We start from the raw sequence: 13,707 nt of genomic DNA, 5'->3' as shown, positions 1-13,707 counted from the left end.
ACACAAATGTGCTCATGAATAATGAATCTTGACATAGGAGGAAAAGACTTGCTGTTTTTTTTTTTTCCATGAGCATAAACAAGTAAGAATCTCACACCGCAGAAGCATGATGTGGCGCTATAAATAGAAACGTGGCTTCTGCTTCAGGCTGTGATTGTATTTGCATAGGTCCAGGGCTGCTATCATCTGCAGAAGGAAGGTTGAAAACTGGAGACTTCCTGTGTTTTCAAAGCTAATAAATCAAAATGCCAGACATAAGAAAGGTTGTGACCCAAGCGGTGATTGGCACGTCATTGTTCTGCGATGTTCTGTGCGTCCAGGAAAGGAATCATTGGAGCTCTTCGTAAGTTGATGTAGAAAAGCCCACACATGCATTACTCAGCGTGGCATTCAGCCAGACTACAGGTGTGTGTGTGTGTGTGTGTGTGTGTGTGTGAAGCCCCTGCATTATGACCCACTCGATGCCATCCACATGACAGCCAGTGATTCCTATATTTTGTAATGGACATGAGTTTCTTAATATCTCTGAGATCATTAAAACAGTCCTTGTCTGTTTTAAAGAGGACATCACGGGGTTCTAAGAGTGCCAAATGTTCTGAGTAAATAAAATTGATTAGAACCTTAACCGATAGCTGTGGGTGGGGAAATTGGTTTAAAAATTGCTAAGATTAGAGCTGTTAGACAATAATTGTATTGTAGAGTCACCATTTTTGTTTTGGTTATTTCAAAAGTATAAAGACTAGTCAGGATCAAAGATTTACTTGTTGTTGTTGTTGTTGTTGTTTTTTCTCTTTTTTTTTTTTTTTTTACAAATATCTGGGTAATCAGGTTCCAAGAGCCAGTAATAGACAAACAACACAAACAAGCTCAGGCGTTTTTATAAAGAGAGAAGAAACTAAGATATTCTGTTAATCTGATACTAATATTTATTATAGAATGAGTTACATGATCATTATTGTACGAGTTAAGTCTGGAATAAGAGGAATTCAAGTGTGGTTTGGTTTTTAATGAAGTAATAATGTAATATAGTATAAAAACAGATTTGAAAGAGTATTTAAAAAAAAAAATAATAATAATAAAATAAAAAAGGAATTTATGCTCACTAAGGCTGTACTAATTTGATAAATACAACAGCGAAAAAATAATAATAATATTAATAAAAAAATTATAATAATTTTATATTATATTGTGAATATTATTACAGTTTAAAACAACTGTTTTCTATTTGAAATATATTAAATATTTAATCCTCTGGTGCAAAGCTTCAGTGTCACATGATCCCTCAGAAACATGCTGATTTACTGCTCAATAAACTTTTCTGAAAACAAACAAACATTCTGAAGGTTTTCTTTAAAACAGTTGTACTGCTTCACATTTTTTGCAGAAAACATAATATTTTTCAGGATTCGCTGATGAAGAAAAGTTCAAAAGAACAGCATTTATTTAGAATAGAAATATTTTTTGTAACAAATATATAAATAAATAAATTATATATATATATATATATATTACATGAATTCAAAATGACCCTAAAAAGTTTGAACGGTAATGTATATAATTATGTAAATGCATTTTTTGTTTTACATAATTAAAACTCTATAATTGTGTAAACCTACAATCTCAAGACATTTGTTTGTTCGCTGATTTCCCAGTGAGATATTATGAGCGCTGAATCTTCGCTCTGCTGCTCTCGCCTGCGCGCTTCCCTCATTCCCTCCAGAGTTCGATGCGCTCGGCTCTCGACTCTCGGCTCTGCCTGGAGTTCTCAGTGCGGCGACAGCGGTGCTGAATATGGCGACAGACGGGATGATTTTAACAAACCACGACCACCAAATCCGGGTCGGCGTCTTGACAGGTAAAGGCCCGAATCCTTCAAGTCACCCTGGGGTTTATATTGAGGGAAAGTGGCCGCGTATTTCCAGCTGTTTTCCAGCGGTGCCTCTCCTCCCCAAGTGTGTGTGTGTGTGTGCGTGTGTGTGCATGCGTGCATGTGTGTGTGTGTGTTTCTCTGTTGGACAGCGGTGATTTTAAGCCTTTTCCCTCTTTGCCATGGATTAAATTTACCTGCCAAACCTCCTGCTTCTGGTTGATGTGTATCTGTTATATTATAATTAATTTTCATAGGAGGATATAGCTTTATCTGCGGAATTATTGTGTGTGTGTGTGTGTGTGTGTGTGTGAGTGTGTGTTGCACCTTTAAAAATAGCTCAACGTTCACGCTACACCGTTCCATGAGCAAATTTAATTCAGTGAATGTTGTATTATTTGTGAAGTACCCGGCCATTTAGACATCGGTGAAAGAAAATATTTTTACTGTCAGAGACAGTGGATGCAGTGGGCTGATATTAGTGAGGATGGCTGTGAATCGTGGGCAGAATGCTGGTTTCCTCTCTGCATGACAGTCCTTGTTAATGCAAACATGCCTTCGCCGGTCATTTCCATTCGTGCTTCAAGTTTTTTCAGTGGTTTGGTTTAGAACGAATTAATTGTTTGAGGAAAGACTGTATAATATGCGATTTAATTCCCTTGCTCGGTCAAAAATGGTATGAAATCAAATGCAGACCCGAGTTACTGAACCATGGTATTTTGTGTTTGACATCTTCTAAATTGGCAGGATAATACAGCTTTAGGCAGAGGGGAAAAAACCCAGAGGCCACGGATTTTCGTGTGATGTGATTGGAGATAACCCTCTCATGGAAATCCGCTGGTGAAGGTGGTAATGTGCAAAAATGGGGGGGGAGAGAGAGAGAGAGAGAGAGAGAGAGAGAGAGGAGCTCCATCCAGCTCTGAGGGAAACCCCGCTTCACCTCCCCCCTCCTCGCTGCTGTAGAGCGGGGAAACCAGCAGCAGTGGCGGCGCTGTCCCATGGTGCTGAATTACAACGGTCGCTCGATGAGCGCTGTCCGCGGTGCTGAATTGCTGCGGCGGCTCATGAGCGCTGTCCGTGGTGCTGAAACGTTGCGATCGCTCCGTGAGCGCTGTCCTCGATTGCGTCTAGTGCTATATATTGTGCTGAAATATAAGCGACTGTCGCTTCTCACTGGGTATTTCCGTATATGTTCTTCTCCGTCATTTATCTGATGGTTTTTGTTAGGGCAGGAGACATTAAAGGATGACACATTCCCCCAGTATTTAGATCAACTATATAGGTTTCTTTCTTATATTATTGGATTTGGCCCCAAATTTGATTACAGGCTTTGCTTTCATCTGTACATTTATGACAGGGGATGTCCCATGGAAGTAACCTGAGGATATGTATATTCTGCTCAGTTGCACAATGCATCAACCTGGTTGGGCTTGAACCTACAACCTATTGGTTAACCATGCAACCTACTTTTTTTATTATTATTTAAAATATTAAACTTTTTTTACAAGAGGAAATGTACAGGGTATTTATAAGGGCTACTGGGGTATTTGTCTTGCATGTTATGCTCTGTCATTTATTAGACTCTTTATTTCAGCAAAACCGGGCATCGAACAGGAAATTTCCCAAAGTTTTGAGATTAGTGGCTTTTTTTCAGTAGCTGATTGCTAAAATGATTACATTCATACATTAATTTGTGTTTTTATGAAGTAACTATTTGCAAGGGCAGTACCCATTAAGGAAACAGAGGTTACATTATCAATAGCGGAATAGATTATACCTTGGAGGGTTTGAAACAAACAAGCATTTGGTATATAATATTAGATTTTTCTAGGTAAACAGGGCTGCTGTTGTATTGACCTGCATTGTTCAGAACTATCTTATTTATCAGATACTTTTATCAGAACACTTATTACAGGTTCGGTCACTATGGTTAAATGTGAGGTAAGAGTCTCGCACAAGAGTACAATAGTGATAGTTCATTGATCACTTCTTTTGGGGCTTGGACATACAGCCTTTTGGTTACGAATCCAGATGACCAACTTCTGGTTTGAAGGGCAAACAGTGATACTGGGGTGTTTCCTTGCATTGTTCTGTAGTGCTAAGCCCTTTATTAGATGCTTTATCAGTTCATTTTTCCAGAATCGTCCCCCTTGAGTAACCTCAGGTTAAAGTATCCTGCTCAGTGGCACAGTGGTGATAGTTCATGACTTGCTCCTTTCACCACTAGGCTATAGCACCACTGGTGTATTGGCCTGCATTGTTTTGTCATATGCTCTAATGTGATTACCGCATCAAAATCAATATCCAACACCTTAAAACCTCTAATGAATTTCACCACATATTGCCAGTAAAGCAAAAACAAGCCAGCAGACACATGCATGAACATGCATTGGTCACGCTTGTCATGCATCAGATTACTTTTGCGACCCCCTCTATTCAGATATGACATTTGAACAGGAAGATTGCCAATATTTGTCTTGGTAACAAATCTACCATTTCCACTTCTACCAGTTACCCTCTCTCTCTTTCTCTGTATCACCAAAGGCCTGTGTGTTGAGGGAAATTAAGACAGGAAGGTAAAAAGAAAGAGGAGAGAGATATCACAGTCTGTGCGTGTCATCTGACCTTTAAGAAATCTCTCTCTCCTTGCTGTTGCTCTTCCCTGTGTGCAGCTGTGGGATTTCACGATGCTGAAAGTGATTTCCTTCCAGATCTCTATCTTGCCAGTCACCTCTGAGACTCTCACTTACGGGCCATTGAAGTATCTTTATTACCAACAATGGAAAGATAAATGTGTTCAGTGATCAGGGATGATAGTGTTGACCTTTGACATCAGTGTTGTTACTTCAATCTTGTGTGCCTGTGCTTGACTAATCATCCAATGACGGAGGGCCCCATCCACATCTGCTCAATCTTCCCCAATGACAGTAGGGTCATGTGACCAGAACTGTCCCCATCTCTGGGGTTGAGAGGAGCTTTGGTTGGCATAGCAACACTGTGGCGGTTTTAGGAACACGACAAGCATACAGCAACTCCAAGATGTTGGGTAGGAAAAAGTGTGAGACCTGGAAACAATATAGAGATGTTGTTAGAGCCATTCAACATTCATTCTCTTGGATTGCCTATATTTTTTGAGGGCATTGAGAAAGAATTTCACTCATGTGAATGAGTGTCTGTTGAGTGTTTTTAAGGACTATACCATTGGTATTGGTGCATATTATTAAACTCATTTTATCCAGTGTTAAGTATTGTTTATATATTATTATTATTATGCAGTATTAATCTTTTAAATGAGCTTCTAGTTTTGTGTTTTCAGTCTTCATTTTAATTTAAGTTTTAGTGATTTTGTTACTCGATTTGGCACTTTTATTTATTTCTGTATTTTATTCAAGGAGAAGTCGTGGCCTAATGGTTAGAGAGCCGGACTCCGCAATCGAAGGGTTCTGAGTTCGAGTCTCAGCCGGCAGGAATTGTTTCCCTGGGTGTCCACTAGTGTTCTCACTTCCCCATAGGCACCCCACTGCAGGCACTACATTTCCCACAAAGCATTGTCCCTTCATCACGGTTAATTGCACACCTGTTAATTGCACTCAGCTGTCTCCACTTTCATCATCTTCACCTATCTATATAAACCGGTCTGTTTTCTATCTGTGTTATGGAGTCCTTGTTTTCTGTCACCCGGTTTTCTTATGGTCCCTTGTGTTTTCTTATTGCTTGTTTCTGGACTGATTTTGTGTTATGACCTCTTGCCTGTTTTTGGATTATGATTTTTGTATTACCCTATTAAAACAATGCTTTTGCATCTCTCGTTTCCGGTGTGCATTCGTCACAATATTGTACTACTAACTTCATTTTTATTATTATTTTTAATTCAATTTAATTCAGTTCAGTAATTAGTTTCCAAGGCAATATTCCAAGGAAATATAATTATCTTTATTTAAATTAACACAAGTTTTATATATATATATATATATATATATATATATATATATACGTTTTTCAGTTAAAACACTGGTTCCATGTAGGGTTTGATTTGTTGAAATCATGTAACACATGAAAAAGTAATCTACTTGAGCCAAATGGAAATTAGCATGTCATTGGTTAAGCGATTTGTCATGCTGCAATTAAAGATCACATGACTAACAGATCCAACTGAAAGGGTTCCAGTTTCTTCATATGTGTAGTTTAGGTTCATATTTCAGTAGCTATTGGGTTTTGAAATATTTAGTTCCACCCCCTTTTAGCACTGTGTCTCCAAATGTCTTCTTTTTTAGCATCCTCACCTTGGTGAGTACTGGCCTAAAAATAAACCCGATCTGACCTTGGAAGGACCGCCATCTTCCTGTCACTTCTACAAAACATGAGTTACTATTAAGGGGACCAAGCAAAGTAGTTCAGCTCAGAAAACCTTTTAACTGATCAGTGATTCACACTGGTTTTGTATATAAATGCTCATTGCAGTGTGTTTTTTTTTCTTTCTTTTTTTTTTGATGGTACTCATATTTGCTTGATTTTGTCTTCTTTTCCAATCATTAATGGTGTTTCATTAGTCAAGCATAATAAAGGATGCATTTGAATTGAGGTAGCAAACAGGATGATGAATTGCAATATGAATTTGAATTTAAGGAAGTAGAATTATAATAGATTTAAATTTGAATGTAGTTTTTAGGGTTGTTCTAGTATTATCAAGATACCACTGATGTAGTGTTGTATTCATATTTTACATTTTTCATATTTTACATTTTCATTTTGAATGGAAATTTTGTTGTTTGCTGGTATAAAAATATATATATATCTTGATATTGTCATAATTTGTACGATATCCAATATATATCGCTGTTTGCATTTAAATAAAAATAAAAACTCTAGACTATCACTGCTTTTTATTAAATGAACACATGTATAATGTAACTCAAGTAGTGCAAAACAAGTACAAAAAGTGCATTCTGTCAACCTTTTTTAGTGCATGAAATTCAGTTTACACTTTGCATCTGGGGGAACTATAAACTGGGATATGTATTTCTAGGAACATGTCTTACTTGGCCAAATCACGGCGACCGTTTCTCTATTCACACAACAGTGATTGAGTTTACATTTTGAGTTTGCATTTCTATATTGCATTTCTATAGCTACCACAAATCACAAACAATACAGTCAAGATCTCATGACAGAACACAGACCGGCTGAATCATGCTTTCATTTAGATTGCCAAACTTTGTTTATATGTTTTTCAGATCATCTGCATCAAGGTTTTTATTAATTATTTTAAACTTATAAATTAAGTATACTTTTTTTATATATTTTATTTTAATGAATGTTTAATGTCAAGATAAGGAACAGTTTTTTTATTAGTTTTTAATTTAGTTTTATTTAACTATAATAAACCTGGCAAATTTTAGCGGTTTAACTCTACGAGCTTTGAATGTCATCCTGCTAAAAGCCTTTTTTGAAAGATTTGAACAAAGTTTATAAAGCCTTGAAGTTTTATGGTTTATACACTGGATTTATGGAGGGATAGATGGCGCCTATAGAAATTTGTACTTAGTTCATATATTTCACTGTATTTAATAACTTAACTCTTGTGTATCAAGGTCAAAGAACAAGTAATTTCTCAGAATTAATCACTCACATTAAAATTCTTTGAATTGCAGTTCAGTAACATCCATTCCAATTGTACACCCATAAATGGAAAATGAAAATTTTCTTTAATTCTAAAATTTTCAAATCTCTGTAAAGCAATTGGATTTATAAGGGTGTAACTTTCACCCGTCAGACGCTAAACTGGGTGATAAATCATTGTGACAGTGACAGAGCACTTCTGCTTTCATTTGACACAGCGCTGTCATTATAGTAATTACATAAAATGCATTACTTTTAACTTGTCACGCTGTTTGTACGCCTCATTAGTAAAGTGCAGCGTATTGTTGTCTAATTGGTGTTTTCTGTTAAAGCTCAACTAAAACTCTCTGTGTGTGAAAATTGACCTGGCAGAGATCAGAGATTGTGTTCCAGACGTTTCGACGGCAATGCAGTGGTCAGTGCTATTGACACATGGAAATGAGAAGCTTTGTCTTCACGCCAGTGTCTCTCGTAAAGGTTTTTATTTTTTTTACAGCTGTGATTTTACACACGCGTATCTCTTTTCTGCATGTCACTGAGCTGGATTCTGTCTAGACTTCTGTCCTTCCACAGCAGGACCATTGAAATGCAGTCACTGAACTGAACTGCCGCAGACAGCACACAACTCTCTCTATCTTCCTCTCTTTCTTTCTCTCTTTCTCTCTCTTGCTTCTTAGCTCTTGCAAATCTGGATAGCACAGGATTGTGTGGGGCGGCATTCCAATCTCACATGTGTATCAAAGAGACATGCATCGACCACATTTACACAAGCTGCTAAATTTAGACGCCTGACAAAGTCATAAATAGTTATAAGATACAGTCCCCACTGGTTATTTAGCATGAGCAATTGAATGTGTGTGTTTTAACTCTTCTCCTTCCAGGTCTTCTTCCGATCTGAGCTCAGTTATTCTGTTAGGTATTTTGAGTTAGTCTCCTGAATGTAAATGCTAGGTGACTAATGAGTCTATTTTAAATGAATTATTACAACTATCCCATTTATGGATTAAAAATGGCAGCATGCCTGATTGCAGGTGCTATTTTTAATCAATACATGTGAATAGCATAACAGCATCCAGATCTTTTCGTTTAATGGATTTGAATGCTTGACACTTTCACGTGATGTCTATTCATAAACTAATGGGTGTGTGTGCGTTTTTAGCTGATACATAGATAGATGGATGGATGGATGGATGGATGGATAAAATGACACATAAAACAATAAATGGAGAAAACAATGGATTATAGAGTCAAAACCGGTGCGCATATACTTGCAAAAGGATAGAAGTAATGCAAAACAAAATAAAGTTTTGAAAAAGAAAATTAAAGTACTTCTTGCAAACCAAAATAAAGAATTGCAAAATATAAATGAAACCGAGCAAAAGCAATGATTTGCAATACATATTTTCAATGGCCAAAATTCAATCTATTTGCCTCGTTGCTTTTATAGTTGCTTTCATTTTCCTTTGCAAATCTTTAATTTCTTCACTTAAATTTTTTGCAAGTATATGTGGCCCTATTTTGACTCAATAGTGGATGAATGGATAAAGTAATGGATGGATGGATGAATAAAACAATGGATCGGTGGGTGGACAAATAAAACGATGGATGGATGCTAAAACGATGGATGGATAAAGCTATGGATGATGAATGGATGAATGTAAAAACAATGGATGGGTGAATGGATAGATAAAACGATGGATGGATGGATGGATGAATAAAACAATGGATGGATGGATAAAATGATGGATGGATGGATGGATAACTGGATAAAATGATGGATGGATGGATGGATAACTGGATAAAATGATGGATGGATGGATGGATGTGTGGATAGCTGCAGTTTCAGGCCATCTGGACAAAATACATCTTTACGCTTTAGTGCTTCATTTAAACAAGTGTGTGTGTGTGTGTGTGTGTGTGTGTGTGTGTGTGTGTGATATTGCAAAAGGGGTTAATACATCTAAAAAATGAAAAACTTTTTGAACTTACCTCAAATCCTCCACCATAATTTTACAGATAAACACACAAATGAATGTGCTCCAAATACTCTGACATACTGACCTTTCAAATGGATTTGGGATTTAATTCATCTTTTCACACACAGGAAATTGTTGTGTTTGAGAATTGAGTCTAGATGTATTGCAGAATGAAGCTTTCTGCAATGTTAAAGTCAGCATGAAATCAACAGTGAACCTATTTACTTACTACCTGTTCCTGTTCTTCTTTTTTAACGATTTATTGCAGTGCATGTTATTGTAAAAAGATGTCTGTCCACTCCAAACACATTCTGATCAATTCCTGATGGATAATTTCAAGTCTTGAGCTGTTTTGTTGTTGTTTCACTTAAAAAAATAGTAAAGTAAAATGGGTTAAGAGTGTTTGGTGTTGACTTTAAACGTGTGGCGGAGAGGTTTTATCTGCGCTGGACTCATTAAGAGCCGCTGTAACACACACTTGATTGCCAGTAAAAAGGAATTGCTGTCAAGGGGATGGTGAACATGAGTTTGTGTGTGTTAGGATTAATAGATCGTGACATTACATGTCATGATACTTTGTAAGAGAGTTGTTTCTGTGTGAAGCCATGCTGGAAATTTGTTTTAAGCTTGACATGCCCATGAAAAAAGGATTTGGACACAAATCACACTTACAAATGTCTGAATATCATTGCAGTACAGAAAAAAACACTTTTTATAAAAAGTTTACATTTTAGTAATTTAGCTATGTGCTTGCTTTATTCATTTATTTATTTTTAATATCCGTTTCACTTATAATATTTTAGCTCATTTAGAGATGGCTGCCAAGACAACATTTATAATTCATCTAATATTTTATTTATTTTATTGTATTTTATTTAGTGAAGCCAATTTGAGTCTTGAGTTAATGTCAGTGTGTAAAGTGCGTGTTTGTTTACACAGTTTGTGTGTGTGTGTGTGTGTGTGTGTGTGTGTGTGTGTTCTGATGAGTCACCACATGCTTCATTGCCATCCATTGAGCGCTTCTCTTTAATTAAGGAAGTGGGGATTAATGAAGTCGTCAGTGACCTGCCCACTCACAAACTCTCGTTCTCCCACATGGTTTTCACCACATCACGATTTGTAAAGTTGTGGGAGAAACAGCATTCGTATCCACAGCTATATCTGCCAGAGCAGTGAGGATGCCTTTATTTCAGTGTTATTTTAGTAGTGTTTATACACTATTATGGTATTATTCACATTTTTATTTACTTACCTTTACTTTTACATTTTCACTTTTCATTTACATTTGATTGACTTTTTATGTGCTTTTATAATTTTATGTGTATTTATATTTAACTTTATTTTAATTTCAGTTTTAGTTTTAGTAATTGCAAAACTTTAGCTTATTTTTTCTCAGTTAGTTGAAAAAGCAACATTTATAATTTTATAATTTTATAGATAGAATGATAGATCAATACAACGATAGATAGATCTAAAATGGATGGATGGATGAATGGATGGAAGAATAAAATGATGGATGGATGGATAACTAAAAGGAAAGATAAAAGGATGGATGGATGCGCAGTTATATAAAATTATGAATGGATGGATAAAATTATAAATTGCTAATATGACAAATAAGATGGATGGATGAAGTTACTAAAATGACCGATAAAATAATGGATGGATGAAAAACTGGATAGATAGATAGACAGATAGATAGATAGATAGATAGATAGATAGACAGATAGATAGATAGATAGATAGATAGATAGATAGATAGATAGATAGATAGATAGATAGATAGATAGATAGATAGATAGATAGATAGATAGATAGATAGCAAGGAGCTTCTCCTTAAACACAGAAGATGTGTTTGATTCTTGTTGACTGACGTGGGAAAGAGTAAATTAGGTTTTGGAGGCTTCAATCCTCTTCCCTGCCTAAATTTAACCTCTTTCTCTGATGGCTTGTTGGTTCCTCAGTAACACCCACTCCAGTGTGCTGGATTCTTCTGTAAAAGCCACTGCTTGTACTCGCCGGCTTTAAATAATGGAGGACGGTGCTTTCACAGGGCAGCATGTGTGTAATGGCAGGGGTGAATAATTCAGCCTCATCTACTCTCTGTCCTGTTCACTAGCACCATTATGAGAGGAGACTCTCAGATCATGCAAACACGCCATCAAATCTTAATGTCGGTCTCTGGCCCCGTGCACCGGTCCGCACACAAGGGGCCGACCTGAGGTCAGGGATTTCAGGACGAGAGAGAGAGTGAGGCTGAACTCGGGTCTACTGAGAGGAGCAGATATCTTCTTGAGAGCTGACGCAAAGGGTTTGGTTTGCCTTTATGAGTTATAGAGTGTAATATTGGAAAATCCTGCTTGGATGTACAAATGTACTGGAAGGTCAGGGATTAAAGGAACAGTTCAGCGAAAAAAGTTCATACCTTTTTAAAACGTTATTTTCCACACAACATAAGCACTTCATGGTGCAAAAGCATCACAAAAGTATCATAAAAGTTGTCCATATTAAAAAAAAAAAAAATGTTCCAGATGATCTAAAGTGATATGATGACGGGGAAATGTAAAAAATAAAAAATGCTAATCGTCGTACAGGTTGGGATCAATATGACTTTCAATGTTTTTGACAGAAGTCTCTTCTGATCACCTAGGCTGTATTTATTTGCTCAAAAAAAAAAATACAGTAAACACAGTATTATTGTCAAAAATACTTACAATTTAAAATAAGTGGTTGCTTTTGTAATATGTTTTAAAATGTAATTTATTTCTGTCATGCAAAGTTGAATTTTCAGCATCATTACTCTCCAAAGTAATCTGATCCTTCAGAAATCATTCTAATATTCTGATTTGCTGCTCAAGAAATGTTTCAAATTATTATCAATGTTGAAAACAGTTGTGTTGCCAAATATGTTTGTGGAAACAGTGACATTTAATTTTTCAGGATTCTTTGATGATTAGAAAGTTCAGAAGAACAGGTTATGATTGGTATTGTTATATGAACCATACACCGACCCTGAAGAAGAAAAAAAACAATTTTCTGAAGAAAATGTGAATGATGTTTTTCTATGCAGAACACACTATATGGTCATTTTTCAATGCAAATACTATTTTAGCTATTTTTAAGCACTTCAAAATGTCATGTTTAATTCAGTGTGATACTTGCTGTTTCCTTGTAATTATTTGTGAAATTTACTAGCAATTTCTGGGTCGCACTTTATTTCAACAGTCCACCTTAATAATGTGTAAGCAGATATTAAGCAGACAGTCTACTACTCGCATGATTGGTTGCATTGGTTGCAGGTTGCATAAAGCATTTAAAGTAAAAAACACAATTGTTCACAAAAGTTGCACTTATGTGACCAAAGGCTAAGAAAATGTTAAAGTCTGCTGCCTGTATAGCACCAGTGTGGGCCTCTATTGACCAATGACAATACAGCAAGAGCAAGAAAAAACATGTTATGAATGTCTCGGCAAAAGGAAAGATTGCAAATACAGAGAGGTACTTAGAAATGGGAGGGCTTAAAAGAAAGCAGGATGAAATGCGAGCGAGAGGATAAAATGGGCAGCAGAGGACCTGCAGTCTTGTAGAGGTAACAGTGAAGCTGTGCTGTAATTGCTGGTGTCGTCCGGAGAATTGAATGAGATGAAGGCAGCTGCTTACAGCCAGATTCATTAGGACGGCTGTGCTCAGAACAGAGAGACAGACACAAGCAGAGAGATTGTTGTGTCTTGGGAAATAAGCTGATTCCAGAATCTGAGCAAGAGCGAGAGAGAGAGAGAGACAGACAGCTAGAGTGGAAGCGAGAGAGACAGGGTTAAGAGGAGTCTCTCTGTCAGGGGAAATAAGTGCACTGCAGAGTCAGGGAACTCCAGCCATGAGCAGCGTGTTTGAAATCACAGATGCTGTAAAGCAGCGCTGCAGCAGAGAGAGAGCAGAGGGTCTTCCCTTACTGCAGTGTGCTGAACGCAGCCCACCACTGCATACTAAACAACAGCACACGTGACCACTGCAATACTGCACTTCACACAGCTTACCCAACCACAGGAAATGAAGACTTTTCGTCAGCAAGGATGCATTACATTGGTTGAAAGTGACAGCAAAGACATTTCTAATGTTGCAAAAGATTTCGATTTCAAATAAATGCTGTTCTTTTGCTCTTTATTGTTCATCGGAGAATTGTGAAAATAAAAATATGAGGCACTACAATTGTTTTTAATGTCGATAATCAGAAATGTTTCTTGAGCA

At 36.7% G+C, this 13,707-nt stretch overlaps 1 protein-coding gene across 5 annotated transcripts in view; it reads left to right on the top strand.

Annotated features, from left to right (window-relative positions):
* The first annotated feature begins 1,735 nt into the window (after positions 1-1,735).
* The window catches only part of LOC113073350 (gephyrin-like), a 73,157-nt gene continuing 61,185 nt past the window's right edge, over positions 1,736-13,707 (top strand). For all 5 annotated transcript variants that reach the window (XM_026246278.1, XM_026246276.1, XM_026246277.1 and 2 more), the window contains exon 1: positions 1,736-1,855. In XM_026246278.1, the coding sequence (XP_026102063.1) occupies positions 1,792-1,855 (64 nt within the window). In that variant the 5' untranslated portion in view covers positions 1,736-1,791. The remainder of the gene's footprint in view (positions 1,856-13,707) is intronic.

Source organism: Carassius auratus, unplaced genomic scaffold (assembly GCF_003368295.1).
Source record: "Carassius auratus strain Wakin unplaced genomic scaffold, ASM336829v1 scaf_tig00012083, whole genome shotgun sequence".
Taxonomy (NCBI): Eukaryota; Metazoa; Chordata; class Actinopteri; order Cypriniformes; family Cyprinidae; genus Carassius; species Carassius auratus.
This window is presented reverse-complemented; position numbering and strand designations above follow the sequence as displayed.